At 47.5% G+C, this 23796-nt stretch overlaps 1 protein-coding gene across 6 annotated transcripts in view; it reads right to left on the bottom strand.

The window, feature by feature from the left end:
• The window catches only part of ANO7 (anoctamin 7), a 413838-nt gene that overhangs the window by 100621 nt on the left and 289421 nt on the right, over positions 1-23796 (bottom strand). For all 6 annotated transcript variants that reach the window (XM_030215797.1, XM_030215795.1, XM_030215793.1 and 3 more), the window contains 2 exons: positions 19412-19466; positions 12340-12437 (listed from right to left, as the gene is read on the bottom strand). In XM_030215797.1, the coding sequence (XP_030071657.1) occupies positions 12340-12437; positions 19412-19466 (153 nt within the window). The remainder of the gene's footprint in view (positions 1-12339; positions 12438-19411; positions 19467-23796) is intronic.

A 23796-nucleotide genomic window follows, 5' to 3' on the forward strand; every position in this document is an offset into this window, starting at 1 on the left:
CGCATAATACTAATAACGTATCTAATAAGCACACAATTATAAGATTCAAATAACATTGCCATGCTACTAATGCATTTCTATGATACAGCTTACCATATAGCTGAAGGGCCAAGTGCAGATAATAGATAGGCACATGTTGGGTGGTACTATGGCTGATGTGTGAGCATCTAAATGTTGGGCACATTGATATCCAGTTATGCTAGTAAAGAAAAGTAGGTACCCATGTTCATTTATAGAATAGACAACTACAAGACTCCCTCTAGGTGTCTAACTTTTTTTTAACTCAATAAAACAACACCAGAGAACAAAACAAAACAATAACATAGCATATGACATATATAACTCTTCAGTAAATGGCCTTGAACCATCGCATCCTCCCCATGTCTCCCCTCAAACTCCCCTCTCCCCAGGCAAACTTGAATAGCCATTGGGGCTTGGACTGTCATTTGATAACACGTAAAGAATTTAAAGCTTACTGTATCTTTGTGACATGAGAGAGCCATTTAATATAAGCTATCCATATTTTCCAAAAATTGGTTATTCTGTTTCTCTGAAGTGCAGTAAGCTTAGACATCAAATTGATATGATTGACTTTTGCCACAGCTATTGGCACTCCAGGTATCTACGTTTGTTTCCATGCTGCAACCAGGACCAGGCGACTCACCATTAAAATATGATGTACCAGTCTCTGCTTTCAAGTCAGCACACCCTGCAACCCGATATTCAACAAACAAGCCACATTTTTTCTTTTTGTTCACAGAGAATATCTCTAATCAGTCTCATAATTTGATCCTAAAAGGTTTGTGCTTTGGGACCTGACCACCAGAGATATAGGAATGTGCCCAGCTCACCACAATCCTGCCAACACAAATCACTACATTGCCCATACATGGTTTGGAGTCTGATGGCGTATAATATCATTGATAGAAAATGGATACAAGATGCTCTATCATATTGCTGGCAGTGGAAACTTGCAAGAAATTTTTTAAAATATTCAAGTCTTTAGACTTATAATGCTCTCCAAGTAGGTCTTCCCAGGAAAGTATATACCTCATGGGAGGAGGCACTTGCAACAATAACGCTCTATAGAACCTAATGTTTCTCCCTCCCTCATCCATTACCCCCCCACCCTGGGCTGCTCTTTCAAAAAGGATCTCTTCCAACTGCAGTTCCCTCCCAGCCCTATGCCTTAGAAAATCAAGTACCTATCTAAAGAAGAACTCATCCCTGTGCCCTAGACCAAATTCTTCTGCTAGTTCAACACAGTCTACTAATACTCCATTCTCAATCAATTGTCCAAATGTATAGAGGCCCTTCCCCTCCCATGTTTTATAATTGTAGTCCAACTTCCCAGGGGCAAATCCCATTGCATATTGAATGGGAGTCACTGAGATAGAACCTCTCTTTCAGCAGTTTAAATTGAATGTTCACCCACAGACTAAGAATTAATCTCAGCAGTGGATTGGCTATACAGGAGAGTGAACGTATTTCTAGGGGTCGAAGCTAAAGAATTGCCCACAAAGGAGTTTCCCCAATCAAAAATTGTTCTAACTGAATCCAGCTTTTATAGCAATCTCACTGCCAGTTAGTCATGTATTTGAGTAGGGCCACTTGATAATATAGCCTGAATTTGGGCACTGCCATCCCCCCTCTTGCTTAAATTGAAACAATATTTTTCTTTGCACCTGAGACGGCTTCTTCCATATATATATTGAAAAAAAATTTCTATGCAATTATTGGAAAAATCTATCTCCAAGTGGAACAGGCAAAGCAGTAAACAAATGCCACCATCTTAGCAGTCTGAATACAACCCAGCCAGGAGATATTCAAATGTTGCCTTCGATCTAACTCATCCCAGAGGGTCTTTAGCATATTAGGATGTTTCACTGTATACAGAGATTCAAAATCCGAAGATAAATTAACTCCTAAATATCTCAAATAGCGATTGGCCCAGCAGAACAGAAAAGCATGGCAGAGTACCACACTCTCATCTGCATTCAAGAAAACATTTAAAATTTCTGATTTAACTTTATTAATCTTAAAGCCTGACACTGCCCCAAATTCCTCCATCACCTGTGTCACTTCAGACTAAGACGAGGAAGGATTAGTAAGTGTAAATAAAACATCATCACAAATAGCAAAATGTTATGTTGCAGCTCAACATAGGAAATGCCCTTTATCTTAGTCTGCATTCAAGGGTAATCAGTGATATGTGCACCTGCACATTCATTAATAGAATCTATGTACTAGAAAGGTAAAACATTTCCACATCCCTACAATACTGCACACAAACAGTATTCTCTGTCCTCATGTCCACCTCAATGACATCACCTGTACCAATGTAATGTCCCCCCCCCCCCCCCCCCCAAGCAGTGTTGTGTGTCTCTCCTATTTGATTTCCAAATGAATTTGTGTGCTGAAGGCAAGAAGGGCCATCCTCTGATTCCTGGTGTACAAACTTATATCTTGCAGAAGATTTGGCATTCGGAGGGACCTCGAGTCCCTGAGGCGCAGGTTCCGCCGAATAAAGCGGGAGAGGCCTGATATGATCAGAACAGTGCGACGGCGCCTCAGGGACCCAACTACCTCCTCCACGCCGCCAGCCATGTGGAACAACAGCGGGAACTAACTACTGGGATAACCCCACCTGTACCTTCAGAATTCATGCGCCCCCGAAGGGAAGACAACAGACAACAGCGTAGCTTGTGAGTAAGACCAATGCTGAGAAGACACGAACGCTACACTGTGGACTTCTGCTATATATATATATATATATATATATATATATTGTTGAGTAACTTTTTCAAACATTTCCCTAGTCGGTATCTTGCAAAGCTAGTATCTTCTGTTATACATACACACCCCTATTTCTTAAAGAATGGGACAACAGATGCAGAACAATTCTAGATAACATTGCACCACTTAAAACCAGAACCTCACGTAGAAATAACTCTATACCATGGTTTAACGAAGAACTGAAAGGACTAAAAACACAGGTCAGAAGACTAGAACGAGCATGGAACAAGAAAAAATATGAATCCACACTCAAAGACTGGAAACTACAACAAAGAAAATACAAATATACCATTAGAAAAACTAAAAGAACATTTTATAAAACCAAAATTGGACCAAACTACAAGGATACACAAACTCTTCTCACTCGTAAACAAACTACTACACCGGTTACTTCCAACAACACTGACACCCCATCTGCTACCAATCTTGCAAACTACTTTAAAGAAAAAATTATAAAACTACGACTCATGATACTTACCAACACAACTGATTATACAAACCTCCTTGAGTGTTTAGACCCAATACCCGGGGAATACCCTGCAGACCGATCATGGACTAACGTTGACACACTCTCATCTAACGACATCTCATAATAGCTTGGTAAATATGCCAAGTCCCAATGCAAACTAGACATATGCCCTACTAACCTTATTAGATCTGCCCCACAACAACTTACAACAGAACTCACGAAACATCTAAACTACATGCTACAAAATGGCCTATTCCCCATGGATAAAGGAAACATTCTACTCACCCCGCTACCTAAAGATGCTAAGAAAAATACAATGGACCTAACCAACTATCGCCCAGTAGCATCTATTCCGCTTATAACCAAACTCATGGAAGGCATAGTGACGAAGCAACTCACTGACTACCTAGATAGATACTCAATTCTACATGAGTCTCAATCAGTCCCCCAGGGATCCCCCCTCTCACCAACCCTCTTCAACCTGATGATGATACCCTTAGCAAAATTACTAGCTAATCAAAACCTCAACCCCTACATATATGCAGATGATGTCACGATCTATATCCCGTTTAAACATGACTTAAATGAAATCACTAACGAGATCAACCAAAGCCTCCAAATCATGCACTCCTGGGCGGATGCCTTCCAATTAAAACTTAACGCAGAAAAAAACACAATGTCTTGTACTCACTTCACAGCATAATACAAGCAACTTCACCACTATAACCACACCAAACTTCTCACTGCCTGTCTCAAATAATCTGAAAATTCTCGGAGTTACCATTGACCGAAACCTCACACTCGAAACCCACGTGAAGAATACAATGAAAAAATGTTTCACTCCATGTGGAAACTCAAAAGAGTAAAACCTTTTTTCCCAAGATCCATCTTTCGCATTCTGGTACAATCATTGGTACTAAGTCACCTGGATTACTGCAACGCACTATATGCTGGCTGCAAAGAACAAACCATCAAGAAACTCCAAACAGCCCAAAATACAGCCGCCAGACTCATATTTGGAAAACCAAAATACGAAACTGCAAAACCCTTAAGAGAGAAACTTCACTGGCTCCCACTTAAGGAACGGACCACGTTCAAGATCTGCACGATTGTACACAAAATCATCCACGGAGACGCCCCGACCTACATGCTAAACCTCATAGACCTGCCTCCCAGAAATGCCAAAAGATCATCCCGAAAATTTCTTAATCTGCACTTCCCTAGCTGTAAAGGACTCAAATACAAGCTTATACATGCGACCTCCTTCTCGTACATGAGTACGCAATAGTGGAACGCACTACCAACTGACCTGAAAACAATCGACAAAATAACTAACTTTCGCAAATTCCTGAAGACGTATCTCTTCCATAAAGCCTACAAAGAAGACCTATAGCTCAACTATACCACCTCACCAATCCACCCAAGTCTAAAAGTCACCCTTCTATATCCATTCTCTTAGAACCTCTTCCCCATCCTTATTCCCTTGCACTACTACTTGTATCTGACACCCTGGAATGGCAATGCCATAACAGACCTATGTAAGCCACATTGAGCCTGCAAATAGGTGGGAAAATTTGGGATACAAATGTAATAAATAAATTATAAACAGGACACCTGTACTCATTTGTAAATGTATTTATTTAATAATGCAAATGTCCTGTACAATATCAGTTTCCATGTCGCTAATAGGCAACTAGTAAGTCATAACACCTCTGTCCCAGATCAAGGCCTGAGGTTGCAGCTACCCTCCCATGAGTGTGGCTGCAACTTCCAACTAACCTCCAATGAGATGAATGAGATATGCCTCACTTCTGTATCCCCCTTTCTGGGGTGGATACTGCTTCATGGTATTCCTGCCTGAGGTCCTACTCTTAGTGGATGTCATTGCCTCATATGTGCTCCCAGTGGCGTAGCTAGGGTAGTTGACACCCGGGGCCGGTCATTTTTTAACACCCCCCTCCAAAATCCACTACTAGGCATACCGAGAATACAAAACACTCAGGATCTCTAGAACAATTTTACCATACCATAAGCAGTAATTTCTACGAGTCACCTAAGGAAAAGGAAAGCATCTTAAACACTACAGTGAGCACTAGAACATCAATTCGCCTATTGTAAAACGTAACCAGACAGAATAGTACAGAGCGTCAATCCTGCACAGTCAATACCAACTGAAAGCCGTATCTTTTTCACAAACACAGATAAACCCTAAACCACTATAGAATAAGTAATCAAACTTTCTATTTAGACAAAAATTAAACTGAACCCCCAAGAGGCCAGACTAAGCATACAATGCAACACCACAGAAACAGAAAATAAAATACCACCATTTTATTGGACTAATACATTTAGCTTTCAGAGACCAAAACCTCCTTCCTCAGATCAGATCAGTACAGTATAGTGATTTTACAATATCATATCCTGGCCTGAGGAAGGGGGTTTTGTTCTCCGAAAGTTAGTCAAAATATATTAAAATTAGTCCAATAAAGATGACCTTATTTCTATGTTCTATTTAGTAACACAGCTACAAGGTAAAATTATGTATCATACCTGATAATTTTCTTTCCATTAATCATAGCTGATCAATCCATAGACTGGTGGGTTGTGTCCATCTACCAGCAGGTGGAGATAGAGAGCAAACTTTTGCCTCCCTATATGTGGTCATGTGCTGCCGGAAACTCCTCAGTATGTTCTCTATCTCAGCAGGTGGTGGTCACACACAGCAGCAGCTCTGGCTAGGCCTCCAAGCCTAATTTTTAGGTTTTGTTGAGTGCCTGGGGTTGAGGGCTCTTCTTGAGCAAGTGCAAACCTGGTGGCGCCAGGTCCCTCCTTTTCTCCCCCCTCCCGCTGGCTCCGTTAAAAAAAAAAAAAAAATTTTTGAACGTCCTTAAAGGCGTTTATTTCGACGTTTAATTAAACGTTTATTGCAGCTACTCACTGGGACACCAGGTCGTGGCATTGTCCGACAGGACCCGTACTGGCTTCAACGCCAGTACCGGGATGAACTCCAAAAGCGCCAACCGAATGGCTCTGAGTTCCAGGAGGTTGATAGACCACTTTGCCTCTGCAGGAGACCAGAGCCCCTGCGCTGTCCTTCCCAAGCAGTGGGCTCCCCAGCCCGACAAAGAGGCATCCGTCGTGACGACAATCCACTCCGGGGTCACCAGAGGCATTCCTGCAGACAACTTGTCTGTCTGCGTCCACCAGCTCAGCGCCTTGCACACTGCCTGGTCCAAGGGAAGGCGCACAGCATAATCCTCCGACATCGGAGTCCAGCGCTGCAGCAGAGAGTGTTGTAGTGGTCTCATATGAGCCCTGGCCCAGGGCACTACTTCCATCGTGGCCGTCATAGAGCCCAACAGCTGCACATAGTCCCAAGCCCGAAGAGGAGAGGCTACTAGGAACTGGTCCACCTGAGCCTGAAGCTTGACAATCCGATTGTCTGGCAGGAACACTCTGCCCACTTGGGTGTCGAATCGAACTCCCAGATACTCCAGGGACTGAGTTGGGCGCAGCTGGCTTTTCTCCCAGTTGATGATCCACCCCAGGGAGCTCAAAAGAGCAACCACCCGGTTCACAGCTTTGCCGCACTCTGCATAAGAGGGGGCTCGGATCAACCAGTCGTCCAGATAAGGATGGACTTGTACTCCTTCCTTCCTCAGGAAGGCCGCGATGACCACCATTACTTTGGAGAAGGTCCGCGGAGCAGTAGCCAACCCGAACGGGAGGGCTCTGAACTGGAAGTGTCAGCCCAGTACTGCAAAACGCAGAAAGCGTTGATGAGGAGGCCAGATGGGAATATGCAAGTACGCTTCCTTGATGTCCAAGGATGCCAGGTACTCCCCTGCCTTCACTGCCGCTATAACAGAGCGGAGAGTCTCCATGCGAAAGTGCCGAACTTTCAAGGCCCGATTGACCCCTTTGAGGTCGAGGATAGGCCGTACAGAACCTCCTTTCTTTGGTACCACAAAGTAAATGGAGTAACGTCCCTTGCCAAGCTGATTTTCTGGCACCGGAACGACCGCACCCAGGCGGATCAGATTGTCCAAGGTCTGCTGCACTGCCACAGCTTTGACCGGAGACTTGCAGGGAGAGAGTACAAACCCGTCTCTTAAGGGTCGGCAGAACTCTAGCTTGTAGCCGTCTCTGATGACTTCCAGCACCCAAGCGTCTGAAGTTATTGTGGTCCACTCGCCCAGAAACGAGGACAGCCGTCCTCCAATCTGCACTGGGGGGTGGACCAAGGCCCCGTCATTGGGTACGAGACCCTGGGGGAGGACCGGAGGGAGCACCTCCGGGACGGCGGTCTCTGCGAAAGGAATGCTGCTTGGGGGAGAAGTTCCTCTTGAAGGAAGAGGAGGCAGAAGAGCCCGACCTGCCCGGGCGGTACCGACGGGCTTCCTGAAACCTTCCTCTGGAGGTACCGGGGCGAGTACTAGCCCGAGCCCTGACCTCTGGTAACTTCTTGCCCTTAGACGTGCCGAGATCGGTCACGATTTTGTCCAGCTCGACCCCAAAGAGCAGCTTGCCTTTAAAAGGCAATTTAGCCAGGCGGGATTTAGAGGCGTGGTCAGCAGACCAATGCTTCAGCCAAAGCCACCGCCGCGCAGAGATTGTCTGAGCCATGCCTTTAGCTGAGGCCCTCAAGACATCATACAGCAAGTCTGCCAAATAGGCCAAGCCCGATTCCAGGGCCGGCCAATCAGCCCTCAAGGAATGATCCGAGGGGGAAGCCTGCTGCACCATAGTCAGGCACGCCCTGGCCACATAGGAGCCGCAAACTGAGGCCTGCAAACTTAAAGCAGCCGCTTCAAAGGACGACCTTAAGGCCGCCTCCAATCTTCTGTCTTGGGCGTCCTTTAGGGCCGTGCCACCTTCCACCGGCAACGCCGTTTTCTTAGTCACCGCAGTGATTAAAGAATCCACGGTAGGCCACAGATAGGCCTCACGTTCACTTTCAGGCAAAGGATAGAGGCGGGACATAGCCCTAGCCACTTTAAGGCTCGCTTCCGGGACATCCCACTGAGCCGAAATTAAGGTGTGCATAGCATCATGCACGTGGAAGGTTCTAGGCGGGCGCTTCGTCCCCAGCATAATGGCAGAACCAACAGGGGCTGAGGGAGAGACGTCCTCCGGAGAGGAAATCTTCAAAATGCCCATGGCCTGCACTAACAGGTTGGGCAAATCCTCTGAGCTAAAGAGCCGCGCTGCAGAGGGGTCATCCGCTCCATCCAAGCGGGGATCCGTCTCCTCCAAGGAATCCGCAAAGGACCGTTGGGAGAACTCAGAAACGCTGCCCTCATCTACATCGGAGGAGACAAAGTCCTCCAAGGCCTGGGAATCAACCTGAGGGCGTTTACCTCCGGGGGCCTCAACCTCTTTACCAGACGAGGGAGCAGGGGCAGCGTTTTGCATAAGGAAGGCCTGATGCAGCAGCAAAACAAACTCGGGGGAGAAACCCCCCAGGCTGTGCACTTCCGCAGCCTGGGCTACAGCCCTAGACGCACTCTCAACCGGCTCTCGCAAGAGCGGGGGAGAGACATGCTGCGCATCCAAAATGGCGTCCGGCGCGACACTCCGCGAAGGAGCCGCGCGGGAAGAACGGCGCTTAAGTTTAGCCGCTTTTGTGCCGTCGCCCAAATTAAGGGCGTTCATGGCATTAACGTCTCCCACCTCAAGGGCGGCCCAAGAAGAAGCCGTCCGAGCCGCGTGGCCGGCCAAGATGGCGGAGGCGAGCAGCGGGGGATGGGCGTTTATGGCGGGAAAAACCGCCACACCGGAGGAAGGACCGGGACACTCATCGGTCACGAAACCTGTCACCCAACAAGGGCGAATCAGACTTTAAGACCCCCGCATCCCCTCTAGAAGCGCCCAAGCGATCGGGGGAGCGACTCTTTGCGCCCTCGCCCTCCGACGCCATAGGCCACGAGGAGATCAATCGGGGAACCCCCTGCCCGCTATAAAAAGGTAAAAATTACCTGCTTTCCGCTCCGAGCTGTAACGACCTGGTGTCCCAGTGAGTAGCTGCAATAAACGTTTAAATAAACGTCGAAATAAACGCCTTTAAGGACGTTCAAAATTTTTTTTTTTTTTTTTTTTAATGGAGCCAGCGGGAGGGGGGAGAAAAGGAGGGACCTGGCGCCACCAGGTTTGCACTTGCTCAAGAAGAGCCCTCAACCCCAGGCACTCAACAAAACCTAAAAATTAGGCTTGGAGGCCTAGCCAGAGCTGCTGCTGTGTGTGACCACCACCTGCTGAGATAGAGAACATACTGAGGAGTTTCCGGCAGCACATGACCACATATAGGGAGGCAAAAGTTTGCTCTCTATCTCCACCTGCTGGTAGATGGACACAACCCACCAGTCTATGGATTGATCAGCATGATGATATGGAATCATAATTATCTGACAACACAGAAAAAAATAAGTAAAAGTAAAATAGTCACAAGTAATACCTTTTATTACATTTAGATATCAGATATGTATCATATGTCAAAGAATAAAGTGGTTGCTCAAACTGTCTGAGAGCTTGATGGCTGAACAGTATAGTTGGAAGGAAAGTACATTTGTACAGAATAGGCAGTCAAAAGTTTTGGATTATACAAAAGCACCAGTGCCAAGGTCCAGTTTCCAGAGTGCAGAGATACCAAGGGTGTCCCATCCCAAATGTGAAAAGTACCACCCTAATTTGTGAGATTCATGGTAAGCAAGTGAAAGTTGAGCTACTACTGAGAATGGTATGAGCTAAATCAAGTCCAAATTCTAATATTAGGCATATTGAAATGATAAGTAGTAGTAGTAGTATATTGAAAAGTAATACAAAGCCTTAAAGTCACTCAGGACCTATAAAGCAAATTGACTGTACCATAAAACATAAGAACAGCCATACTGAGTCAGACCAATGGTCTATCTAGCCTATCCTGTTTCCAGTAGTGGCCAATCCAAGTCACAAGTACCTGGCAGAAACCCAAATAGCAGTTACATTCCATGCTACCAATCCCAGGGCAAGCAGTGGCTTCCCCCCATGTCTATCTCAATAACAGACTATGGACCTTTCCTCTAGGAACTTGTCTATAATCGCACTAACTTCCATGAGTCACACAGCAAGGGCTTACCTATTAAAAGGCAGCACCATGCACATTGCAATAGAACATAAATACACCTATTGGGAAAACTGAACAAGTGAGATTAGTTCGAATCCATCTTATTAAGAAATTCAGCGCTAACACTATACCTAGTTTTATTCACATACAAACATAAACAGGCCCTCACCATGTAAAGAAATAACCCCAAATTAAAATAGAAATATATAGACAAAAATTTAGCTGAAACACCAATATACCAGATTCTGCATACAGTGCAACACCAGAGAAATAAAAACTGTGATGCATGCCCTTCTGTACTTGCAAAATATAAAGATAACAGATTTAAATTTTAAAAACCAACACATTCCACTCACTAAATTAAAAATGAATAAATATTTGAAACAAAAATGTATAATAAGGCAATACATTTTTATTGAACCAATTTAATATATTTTTTGACTAGCTTTTTGGAGTTTACTAACCTGAGGAAGAAGGTTTAGACCTCTGAAAGCAAGTCAAAAAATGCATTTAGTCCAATAAAGGGTTGTCATCTTATTTAACATTTTTTGTTTTATTTTTATTTATTAACCTTTAAAGTGGACTAACACGGCTACTTCATTCTACATTAAAAATAACTTTACGTTTGCTATCTGGCATCTAATTTTTCTAATTGTGCAGGTCGCAGTCTCTGGATACTACCTTTCTGCCTTCTTTTAACTCTTGTCCATTTATCATTTTTCTCTCTTTCCATGTCTTCTTCACATCTTCCACTACATCCATCTCCGACACTGATATTTTCTTTTCTGCTTTCTTCCATTTTTCTGCCTCTTTGACCACTCAGACATAACATGCTTAATTTTCCGTGTTCCGTCTTTTTCCCTCACCCAGGATGTGTGTGTGTGTCTCAACTCCCCCTCAGTCATATCGGATCTGTTTCTCTCTCTCCTCCCACCCCCCCACCCCACAACATCCACAATCTCCTCTTTTTCTCTCTCTCCCACCCCACCATCCAGGATTTTGTGTGTGTCTCCCCCGCCTGCTATAATCTCCTCTCTGTTTCTCTCCCTTCATCCAACTTTCTCCCCCCTCCTTGCCATGCAGCATCTCTTCTCTTGCCCCAGGCACCCAGGATCTCCTCTCTCTTCCACCTCACCCCACCTCACATACCATCCAGGATCTCTTCTCTCTGCCGTGTGACTCGCAGAACCAGACGATTAGTATGCAAAGATTTTAAGGTCCATTTTGAGCTTTTTACTTGCCACTAACGTCTCCAGTGTGTTAACGCTATTTCACATCTAATTCAATCTCGATTCAGTGCTGCTAGAATTGCTAATAATTGCAGCGGGACTTTAGGGAGCTCAGTGATTAGGTAGCCATCAGCCAAGCAACCTCATATACTCATAGAATTGCCCTCTAAATGGGTATTTTTATCTTAACCATGATTTGCCTGCCTTGCTTGATTTTCCTACATGAATTCAGTGTGTCTGTCCAGAAACTATACATAGAATGCACACAAGACTTGCAGGGACCCTTTATACATGTTCTGCGTGCTTGGAGGAGAAATTGATTTTATAGTAACCACAGGCACCACTGATTTATTGTGTAGCTGCTTCTGAAGTTACCCTCAGTCTCACAGCGTCAGGGAACCAGCGTTACACTAATCTCATATAAAACGGCCATCAGTGCCATGCTTTGCCACTCCAGGCATAGCACACAGTGCCAACTCCCTATTGCAGGATGCAGTCTGGCATGGTTGACAGGGGATGACTGCTTTTGGGTGAGAGGCCAAGGGCTTCTGGAGAGAATTGGTCCTTGGAGTAGGCCACATGCATGGGATAACTTGCCTGAGATAGAATTTATGTTATTGTGTGAGATGTGTAGATTGGGACAGGGTGGCTGGGCTTGGGCAGGACTATATACCTGGTCTGGGGAGGGATACATAGATTGGGCTTAATGTGTGATAACAAGGCAAGGCAAAGACCATACTCACGGGACAATGAATTCCTGAATGTTGTTGATGACTTGTTTCCCCACCATGATCACCAGCATCTCTTGCGCAAGTTCAATGAGGCATCCACCAGCTTTACACTGTAAAGCAGAAAAAGGAGAGACACCATACATTGGAACACTCCCAGAACAGCACTGCATAGAAGCAAAAAGAGAGAGGCAGCATACACTGCAGGGGCAATAGTCAACCCACCATGGGCTGAATTAGACTTGGAAATTCAGCGCTGAGCCTAAAGTGAATGCTACATACCTGTAGAAGGTATTCTCCGAGGACAGCAGGCTGATTGTTCTCACTGATGGGTGACGTCCACGGCAGCCCCTCCAATCGGAAACTTCACTAGCAAAGACCTTTGCTAGTCCTCGCGCGCCCATGCGCACCGCGCATGCGCGGCCGTCTTCCCGCCCGAACCGGCTCGTGTTCGTCAGTCCCGTATGTAGCAAGACAAAGACAAGGGAAGACACAACTCCAAAGGTGAGGCGGGCGGGTTTGTGAGAACAATCAGCCTGCTGTGCTCGGAGAATACCTTCTACAGGTATGTAGCATTCGCTTTCTCCGAGGACAAGCAGGCTGCTTGTTCTCACTGATGGGGTATCCCTAGCCCCCAGGCTCACTCAAAACAACAAACATGGTCAATTGGGCCTCGCAACGGCGAGGACATAACTGAGATTGACCTAACAACTTATCCAACTAACAGAGAGTGTAGCCTGGAACAGAATAAAACATGGGCCTAGGGGGGTGGAGTTGGATTCTAAACCCCGAACAGATTCTGAAGCACTGACTGCCCGAACCGACTGTCACGTCGGGTATCCTGCTGCAGGCAGTAATGAGATGTGAATGTGTGGACAGATGACCACGTCGCAGCTTTGCAGATCTCTTCAATAGTGGCTGACTTCAAGTGGGCCACTGATGCTGCCATGGCTCTGACATTGTGAGTCGTGACATGACCCTCAAGAGCCAGCCCAGCCTGGGCGTAAGTGAAGGAAATGCAATCTGCTAGCCAATTGGATATGGTGCATTTCCCCACAGCCACTCCCCTCCTGTTGGGATCAAAAGAAACAAACAATTGGGCGGACTGTCTGTTGGGCTGTGTCCGCTCCAGATAGAAGGCCAATGCTCTTTTGCAGTCCAATGTGTGCAGTAGACGTTCAGCAGGGCAGGAATGAGGACGGGGAAAAAATGTTGGCAAGACAATTGACTGGTTCAGATGGAACTCCGACACTACCTTCGGCAAGAACTTAGGGTGAGTGCGGAGGACTACTCTGTTATGATGAAATTTGGTGTAAGGGGCCTGGGCTACCAGGGCCTGAAGCTCACTGACTCTACGAGCTGAAGTAACTGCCACCAAGAAAATGACCTTCCAGGTCAAGTACTTCAGATGGCAGGAGTTCAGTGGCTCAAAAGGAGGTTTCATCAGCTGGATGAGAACGACATTGAGATCCCATGACACTGTAGGAGGTTTGACAGGGGACTTTGACAAAAGCAAACCTCTCATGAAGCGAACAACTAAAGGCTGTCCTGAGATCGGCTTACCTTCCACACGGTAATGGTATGCACTGATTGCGCTAAGGTGAACCCTTACAGAGTTGGTCTTGAGACCAGACTCAGACAAGTGCAGAAGGTATTCAAGCAGGGTCTGTGTAGGACAGGAGCGAGGATCTAAGGCCTTGCTGTCACACCAGACGGCAAACCTCCTCCATAAAAAGAAGTAACTCCTCTTAGTGGAATCTTTACTGGAAGCAAGCAAGATACGGGAGACACCCTCTGACAGACCCAAAGAGGCAAAGTCTACGCTCTCAACATCCAGGCCGTGAGTGCCAGAGACTGGAGGTTGGGATGCAGAAGCGCCCCTTCGTCCTGTGTGATGAGGGTCGGAAAACACTCCAATCTCCACGGTTCTTCGGAGGACAACTCCAGAAGAAGAGGGAACCAGATCTGACGCGGACAAAACGGAGCAATCAGAATCACGGTGCCTCGGTCTTGCTTGAGTTTCAACAAAGTCTTCCCCAACAGAGGTATGGGAGGATAAGCATACAGCAGACCGTCCCCCCAATCCAGTAGGAAGGCATCCGATGCCAGTCTGCCGTGGGCCTGAAGTCTGGAACAGAACTGAGGGACCTTGTGGTTGGCTCGAGATGCAAAGAGATCTACCAAGGGGGTGCCCCACACCTGGAAGATCTGGCGCACTACTCTGGAGTTGAGCGACCACTCATGAGGTTGCATAATCCTGCTCAACCTGTCGGCCAGACTGTTGTTTACGCCTGCCAGATATGTGGCTTAGAGCCACATGCCGTAACGGCAAGCCCAGAGCCACATGCTGACGGCTTCCTGACACAGGGGGCGAGATCTAGTGCCCCCCTGCTTGCTGATGTAATACATGGCAACCTGGTTGTCTGTCTGAATTTGGATAATTTGATGGGACAGCCGATCTCTGAAAGCCTTCAGAGCGTTCCAGACCGCTCGTAACTCCAGGAGATTGATCTGCAGATCGCGTTCTTGGAGGGACCAGCTTCCTTGGGTGTGAAGTCCATCGACATGAGGGTCCATCCCCACCCCAGGAGAGACGCATCCGTAGTCAGCACTTTTTGTGGCTGAGGAATTTGGAAAGGGCGTCCCAGAGTCAAATTGGACCAAATCGTCCACCAATACAGGGATTTGAGAAAACTCGTGGACAGGTGGATCACGTCTTCTAGATCCCCAGCAGCTTAAAACCACTGGGAAGCTAGGGTCCATTGAGCAGATTGCATGTGACGGGCCATGGGAGTCACATGAACTGTGGAGGCCATGTGGCCCAGCAATCTCAACATCTGACGAGCTGTGATCGGCTGGGACGCTCACACCCGAGAGACGAGGGACAACAAGTTGTTGGCTCTCGTCTCTGGGAGATAGGCACAAGCCGTCTGAGAATCCAGCAGAGCTCCCATGAATTCGAGTCTTTGCACTGGGAGAAGGTGGGACTTTGGATAATTTATCACAAACCCCAGTAGCTCCAGGAGTCAAATAGTCATCTGCATGGACTGTAGAGCTCCTGTCTCGGATGTGTTCTTCACCAGCCAATCGTCGAGATAGGGGAACACGTGCACTCCCAGCCTGCAAAGCGCCGCTGCTACTACAGCCAGGCACTTCGTGAACACTCTGGGCACAGAGGCGAGCCCAAAGGGTAGCACACAGTACTGGAAGTGACGTGTGCCCAGCTGAAATCGCAGATACTGCCTGTGAGCTGGCAGTATCGGGATGTGCGTGTAGGCGTCCTTCAAGTCCAGAGAGCATAGCCAATCGTTTTCCTGAATAATGGGAAGAAGGGTGCCCAGGGAAAGCATCCTGAACTTTTCCTTGACCAGATATTTGTTCAGGGCCCTTAGGTCTAGGATGGGACACATCCCCCCTGTTTTCTTTTCCACAAGGAAGTACCTGGAATAGAATCCCAGCCCTTCTTGCCCGGATGGCACGGGCTCGACCGCATTGGCGCTGAGAAGGGCGGAGAGTTCCTCTGCAAGTACCTGCTTGTGCTGGAAGCTGTAAGATTGAGCTCCCGGTGGACAATTTGGAGGTTTTGAAGCCAAATTGAAGGTGTATCCTTGCCGGACTATTTGAAGAACCCAACGGTCGGAGGTTACAAGAGGCCACCTTTGGTGAAAAGCTTTCAACCTCCCCCCGACTGGCAGATCGCCCGGCACTGACACCTTGATGTCGGCTATGCTCTGCTGGAGCCAGTCAAAAGCTCGCCCCCTGCTTTTGCTGGGGAGCCGTGGGGCCTTGCTGAGGCGCACGCTGCTGACGAGAGCGAGCGCGCTGGGGCTTAGCCTGGGCCGCAGGCTGTCGAGAAGGAGGATTGTACCTAAGCTTACCAGAAGAGTAGGGAACAGTCTTCCTTCCCCCATAAAAATGTCTACCTGAGGAGGTAGATGCTGAAGGCTGCCAGCGGGAGAACTTGTTGAAAGCGGTATCCCGCTGGTGGAGCTGCTCTACCACCTGTTCGACTTTCTCTCCGAAAATGTTGTTCGCTCGGCAAGGGGAGTCCGCAATCCGCTGCTGGATCCTATTCTCCAGGTCGGAGGCACGCAGCCATGAGAGTCTGCGCATCACCACACCTTGAGCAGCAGCCCTGGACGCAACATCTAAGGTATCATATACCCCTCTGGCCAGGAATTTTCTGCACACCTTCAGCTGCCTGACAACCTCCTGAAATGGCTTGGCTTGCTCAGGAGGGAGCTTGTCCACCAAGCCCGCCAACTGCCTCACATTGTTCCGCATATGGATGCTCGTGTAGAGCTGGTAGGACTGAATCTTGGCCACGAGCATAGAAGAATGGTAGGCCTTCCTCCCAAAGGAGTCTAAGGTTCTAGAGTCTTTGCCCGGGGGCGCCGAAGCATGCTCCCTAGAACTCTTAGCCTTCTTTAGGGCCAGATCCACCACACCAGAGTCGTGAGGCAACTGAGTGCGCATCAGCTCTGGGTCCCCATGGATCCGGTACTGGGACTCGATCTTCTTGGGAATGTGGGGATTAGTTAAAGGCTTGGTCCAGTTCGCCAGCAATGTCTTTTTTAGGACATGATGCATGGGTACTGTGGACGCTTCCTTAGGTGGAGAAGGATAGTCCAAGAGCTCAAACATTTCAGCTCTGGGCTCATCCTCCACGACCACCGGGAAGGGGATGGCCGTAGACATCTCCCGGACAAAGGCCGCAAAAGACAGACTCTCGGGAGGAGAAAGCTGCCTTTCAGGGGATGGAGTGGGATCAGAAGGAAGGTCATCAGACTCCTCGTCAGAGAAATATCTGATGTCCTCCTCCTCCTCCCACGAGGCCTCACCATCGGTATCAGACACAAGTTCATGAACCTGTGTCTGAAGCCGTGCCCGACTCGACTCCGTGGAAACATGGCCACAGTGGGAGTGTCGAGAGGTAGACTCCCTCGCCAGCACCGGCGAAGCTCCCTCCGCCGACGTCGTCGGGGAATCTTCCTGGGAGGCGGCTGCAGTCGGTGGATGTCGGAGACCTCACCCCGGGCAAGGGGCCAGCCGGCGCCTCACTCGATGGTACCCGTGGCGCAAGCACCCCCGGTACCGGAGGGGAAGGGCGCAACAGCTCTCCCAGGATCTCCGGGAGCACGGCCCGGAGACTCTCGTGCAGAGCGGCTGTGGAGAAAGACATGGAAGCCGATGCAGGCGTCGAGGTCAGAGTCTGTTCCGGGCGTGGAGGCTGTTCCGGGCTATCCAAGGTGGAGCGCATCGACACCTCCTGAACAGAGGGTGAGCGGTCCTCCCGGTGCCGATGCCTACTGGGTGCCGACTCCCTCGGCGACCCAGAGCTCTCGGTACCGACGCGGGAAGGTGACCGGTGTCGATGCTTCTTTGATTTTTTCAAACGAAGCATGTCACCGGAGCTTCCCGGTACCGACGAGGAGGACGTAGAATCTAGCCGTCTCTTCCTCGGGGCCGAGGCCGAAGAAGGTCGGTCTCGGGGGGGGGGGGGGCTGTACCGCAGGAGCCCTCAGGGTAGGAGGAGACCCACCCGAAGGCTCACCACCACCAGCAGAGGAATGGACAGCCCTCACCTGCACTCCAGTCGAAGCACCACCATCCGACGACATCAGCAACAGCGGAGGTCCCGGTACCACCGACACCGACAGAGCCTTCCGATGTCTCGGTACCGACGATGCAGAGGGTCGATACCTCGATACCGTCGATGCCAAGGTCGAAGGTCTTGATGCTGTCGACGTCGATGCACTCGATGCCTCCGATGCTGTTGTCGACGAAGAGCCCGAGAACAACACGTTCCACTGGGCCAATCTCGCTACCTGAGTCCTCTTCTGTAAAAAAGCACAAAGACTGCAGGCCTGCGGGCGGTGCCCAGCCCCCAGACACGACGCGTGCCTATCAGTGAGCGAGATTACCCGGGCGCACTGGGTGTACTTCTTGAAGCCGCTGGAAGACTTCGATGATATGGGCGGAAAAATCACGCCGGCGAAATCAAAACTCGCGATGGTGACGAAGGGCACCAAAAATAAGGGAGAGAGAAAAACCCGTACCGAGGCCACAAAAAAGGCCTACCCCGAAAGCGAAAGGAAACTTACGTCGGGGAAACAAACTAGACACACGGGAAGGGACAAAGACCGAGGTCTTTCTTTTTTTTGCGAAATCGCGAAGACGCGCGAGGGTCAACTTGAGGGGTGCGAAACGGCGGCAAAACACGACCGTCCCGAGCGCGGACAAAAGAAGACTGACGAACACGAGCCAGTTCGGGCGGGAAGACGGCCGCGCATGCGCGGTGCGCGCATGGGCGCGCGAGGACTAGCAAAGGCCTTTGCTAGTGAAGTTTCCGATTGGAGAGGCTGCCGTGGACGTCACCCATCAGTGAGAACAAGCAGCCTGCTTGTCCTCGGAGAATGAGCACTGAATATCCCGGACACTACAGCTGTTGGAAATTATCTGGGTCCAGCTGCTATTCAGTGCTGGTGCCCAGATAGCTAACCAGGTGGTGGCTGGATAACTTCTGGGTCTGTCCAGCTCTGCCCCTGGACTGTCTTGGCACTAATGGATAGTGCCGCAATAGTCTTGAGTTGGTATTCAGCGACACTCTCTAGTTATGTGGTGCTAAATATTAGCATTTGGGCTAGCTAGCAAAATTTAACTGGACAGGAGTTTCTCCTCACCGGTTAAATTGCTCTGAATATCAATCTGCAATAGAAGCAAATGGAGAGAGGCACCACACATAGCAGAGAAGCACCGTAATGCAGCAATGTAATTGTGCAGGAGGAAATGTTAAGCACACAATACACCATCTGCGCTTGTACATTTCTACAATAATAATGTGGATTTACATTGCATATTTCCTAGCATGCCATGTAATCTTATCACTAGTTAGTGTGACATGGTGTTTTCTGAACCCACTCCTGTTGGTAGATGGAACAGTCAGTGAAATACAATGAGCGGAGTCAGCCATAGGTAGGATGAGAGCCCATGAAGTTGCCAACTCCTATCCAATACACCCCCCCCCCCTCCTTCTATAAAACCCTCCAGGGCCTGAGTATCCTTCAGTCTCTCAAATCATACTTACGTCCTCATTGCGAATACTGAACAGAGTGTTATAATGTCCAGGGTACCCCACAAACCTGCAGAAAGAGGTACCATAAGCTAAGATTCAGAAACATACACAGTCATGGTATAATCCTATAAACACTTGAGTATGAAGCATGCCCTGACCTATTGGCACCAGTGTTTTAAACATAACCCAAGCAATGGCCAGGCTCCGGCTGATATGCGAGCCTTTCTTAAGTCCTCTTTCCTAGTGGCTAGAAAGTCCATCCTACATAACTAGCTGTCTTCAGGCTCCCTCCCCTCCAGTGGTGCATTGGAGATCAGCTATGATTATGCTGTGCACCAAAGAAAGAAAAGGGGGAAAAACAAAACCCAAGCAATGGCAGGATACTATTTACAACCACACACTGTGCACAATATTATATATACTCTTATAGTGTTAACACGATCAATATTCCCCAGATTTTTTCTGTTACATTTGGAGATTTGAGATGCTGGCTCATTTCTTCTCTGGTACCTTAAGTTACACCAGCTTCCAAGTTCATTGTCTGTGAGAAATATGTAAATATATTGCATTTTCATTTAACATAATTGCAAAATAACTTATGCCCTGGTAGAAAGAACTCTTTAGGGATGGGCTATACTTCTGTAGGCCCTTCCTAACAGAAACCACCATATTATAGCTTTTTAAAATCATTAACAAAAGAAATTCTGTTAGTTTAAAGTAATGTGTGCAAAGTGATAAAAGTGCTGAGAGAGAGAGAGAGAGAAGAAAGGAGGGGTAAGAAGCCCAAAGAGATGAAACATCAATGTATCTAAGCACGAGACCATGACGCTGTAAGACTATGGAAGGTGGAATATGCCATGTGCTGAACTATGCAAAGCTCTCACATAAAGGTTTAAAGATACAAAAATGCAGACCAAGCAGAACTAACAATGGATAGGGGCTCAGCTGCTAGGGTGATGGAAAATTTTTAGAGAACTGTCATATGATAATTAACAATGATGTATTAGGGGTTGGTAAATGTGATCAATAACCAATGAAAAACTTAGGGGCAGATACTTAATGTAACTAAAAAGAAAGGGTATAAAACCTGTAAACATTAAGAAGGGGTGTGCCTCTTGCTTCTAGAGACAACCATCTTTGCAAAGGTGTATTTTGAAATAATAAATTAATTAAGATCTGTTTCACCAAATTTGGTTTTACAAGCTCTTTTTTTTTGTATAAGTTCTCAGGTTATCTGGGGGCTGTTTATAACAATTTGGGGGCTCGAGTCCGGGATAAAGTCATCAGGGACATCGGTGGCTGGCTGCTGTCCAAGGGAAGACGTGTCCTATTGATTTCAATAGTCCCTGGGTTTGCAGTGGGAAATCTAGGTTCCTGACTGACACATGATCCCAAGACACTGGAATTGGTGAATCAAGATAAAGATTTGCAGGCACATTGATCTATCGGCCAAGCAAAATCCATGCACAGAACCAAGGTAAGAAAATTGACTATTAAAGTATTACTTTGGTGGCTGGAATGTGACTGGGATTGTGAGAACAGAAGTGAGACGTGTCAGAGACACAAAGCGAGTGTGGAGTCCTGATCCGTGGTTTCGTATTTCTGTGAGAGAAACGGCCAGAGACGGACGAAGCGAAAGTTGAGAGCTGAAAGACTTCTGGGTGCTCACAATGGGAAATAGGCTAGCCAAGAATAAAAAAAGGAAAGGTGGACTCCTTTAGATATTCCCCCCCAAAATAGTCCATAGGGGGAGGGGATATGGAAAAATTAATTTTGTACAAGAGAAAAGGATAGGAAGAAAATGATTCACTACTGTTGTTTTGAATGGTCAAAACAGAGTACTATACTTGGGCAGAACGGATGTCCATATTAGAAGTTAAGTCCTCTTTATAGGAGAGGAGAGAACTGTGATAAGAACTGCCGCTTTAAAAATAGACAGTTCCCCAGAAGCGAGGGGGACGCAGAGAGAAATATACCGGCACAGCAGAAATAAAAGAATCTGACACTAGAAATTAGGATGTTTAAGAAACAGAGAAGTAGAAAAAGGGAGGCACAGGGGGATTCCTAGGGACAGAAATCCCCAGTGGATGGCCTCCCGATCTAGAGGTGTGGAATGTGGGGATAGAGGGCATTTTAAGTTAGAGAGGGAAGAAAAAGTTTTCTCTCTCATGTGGATTCTATGGAACCAGAGCAACCGGATGGAACATATAAGTTAGGGCAGGTTTTAGAGCAGGTTCTGGAAAGGTTCCAGTTGCAACCTGAATCCACCCTTCTCCAGTATGTAGATGACTGATTGATTACAGGGGGGAAAAAAAGAAAAAAATACGATGAAAGAATCACTGATAATTTGTTAACTTTTCTGGGAAAGCAGGGTCTGCGAGTGACCAAAACAAAATTACAGTATATGGAAAAAGAGGTGAAATATCTGGAACATTTAATCAGTGAAGGACAGAGGCAAATAAATCCAGAAAAAAATACAAGGCATTGTAGAAACACAGCTCCCAAAGACCAAGAAACAGTTAAGAAAATTCCTAGGGCTGATAGGATACTGTAGGCTATGGATAGTCCCACTGATAGATTAAGATGGGGAGGGAAGAAACACAGAGCCATACTTGCTCAGAGAGCCCACAGGTGGCTGATTCTAGGTTGTTAAAGTATGAAATATAAAGTATTAATGGAAAAGGATGATTTAGTCCTGACTACAGAGAACTGTGTTAATCCGGCTTTCTTCCTATCAAAAGGGTAGAGTGGGGATCAAGACATATCACATGACTGTTTGGAAATCATTGAATATCAGACAAAAATCAGGCCAGATTTAAGGGATAGGCCTTTGCACACAGGGAGACAATTATTTGTGGATAGATCTTCCTGGGTCTTGGAGGGAAAAAGACATAGTGGATATGCAGTAATAGATGGAAATACTCAGAAAGTATTGGAAGCATAAAGATTGCCCAATACATGTTTAGCTCAGATCTATGAGCTGTATGCCTTGAGGCAGGCATTATTAATCCTGAAGGAACAGGATGGCACAATCTATAACAGTGATGGCGAACCTATGGCACGTGTGCCAGAGAGGGCACGCAGAGCCCTCTCTGTTGGCATGCGCGCCCAGCCACTTTCCCTTCATCCTTCGTGGCCGCTACAAATCGCAGCACCGCAGCCCAGGCAGCCATCGCATTGGCTGTTCGGCTCAGCAGCCAGTAGGGGGGTGTCACCGGCACACACCTTCCACTTACGCCGCGTTCGCTGCCTCGCTCACTGTGTCATCTCCTCCCACTGTAAGGCTCCTCTCTCCCGAGTCCCACCCAAGGAAGTTTGCTCCGTCTCCAGTCCAGCCCATCTGGACTAAACGTCACGGCGTCGCATCTTCCTCCCCCTGCACCAGCACATCAGTGCGCCCGCCCACTGGTCTTCAGTGCAGCCGCCGCTCCACGACTTGCAGTTGGAGGAGTAGAGCAAAGCAGACAGAGTCCAGGTAATATCCCCAAACTTTGGAGTTTTTTGTCACCGTGAAATTCTTTATAGATTAGTTAGAAGTTTAATTGGCAGTGGAAGTTGAGGGTGGGGGTGGGTAGGCTTATTTATTGTCTCTCTTCCACCCTCCCTTAATACTGTCTCACAGATATATACACATTCTCTCCTTTGTTACCCCTGGGACTGGGAGGGAGGGAGGAGGGGACCCTGGAACTCGGGGGGGGGGGAGGTTGGGGTCCTGGAACTCGGAGGGAGGTGGAGGGGGGAAGGGGAGGGGGGAATGGCACTTTGCGATAAATAATTAGAATTTGGTTGCTGTTTGGGCACTCGGTCTCTGAAAGGTCACCATCACTGATCTATACTGATTCACAATATGCCTTTGGGGTGATACACACTTTTGGAAAAATGTGGAAAGAAAGGGGATTAATCACAAGTAGAGGAAAAGAATTGGGACACGAGAAATTAGTGACACAGATGCTCAATAATCTGTTGCTGCTAAGGGAGATTGCAGTGGTGCATGTCCCGGGGCTTCAGAAAGTATTTACCCTAGAAGCTAGGGGAAACAGGTTAGCCGATGAAGCAGCTAAGGAAGCTGCTCTCCAGGAACAGCCAACAAAAATATCTGTCCTAATCTCTATGATCCCAGAAGCAGAATGGTTACCCTGTCTCACTAGGGAAGAGAAAGATAAGCTTATCTAGCTAGGGGCTGTACAGACAGAAGAAGGAAAGTGGTTCTTGCCTGATGGCAGGCAAATGTTAAACAAAGCTGTACTGAGAGAGGTGATGGCCATACTGCATCAGGGGAATCATTGGGGGACTCAAGCCCTGTGTGATGTAGTACTAAGAAGATATGGAGGCTTGAGAATGTATACTGTGGCTAAGCAAATTTGTGAAAGATGTGTGATATGTCAGAAAATAAATAA

Source organism: Microcaecilia unicolor, chromosome 10, assembly GCF_901765095.1.
Source record: "Microcaecilia unicolor chromosome 10, aMicUni1.1, whole genome shotgun sequence".
Taxonomy (NCBI): domain Eukaryota; kingdom Metazoa; phylum Chordata; class Amphibia; order Gymnophiona; family Siphonopidae; genus Microcaecilia; species Microcaecilia unicolor.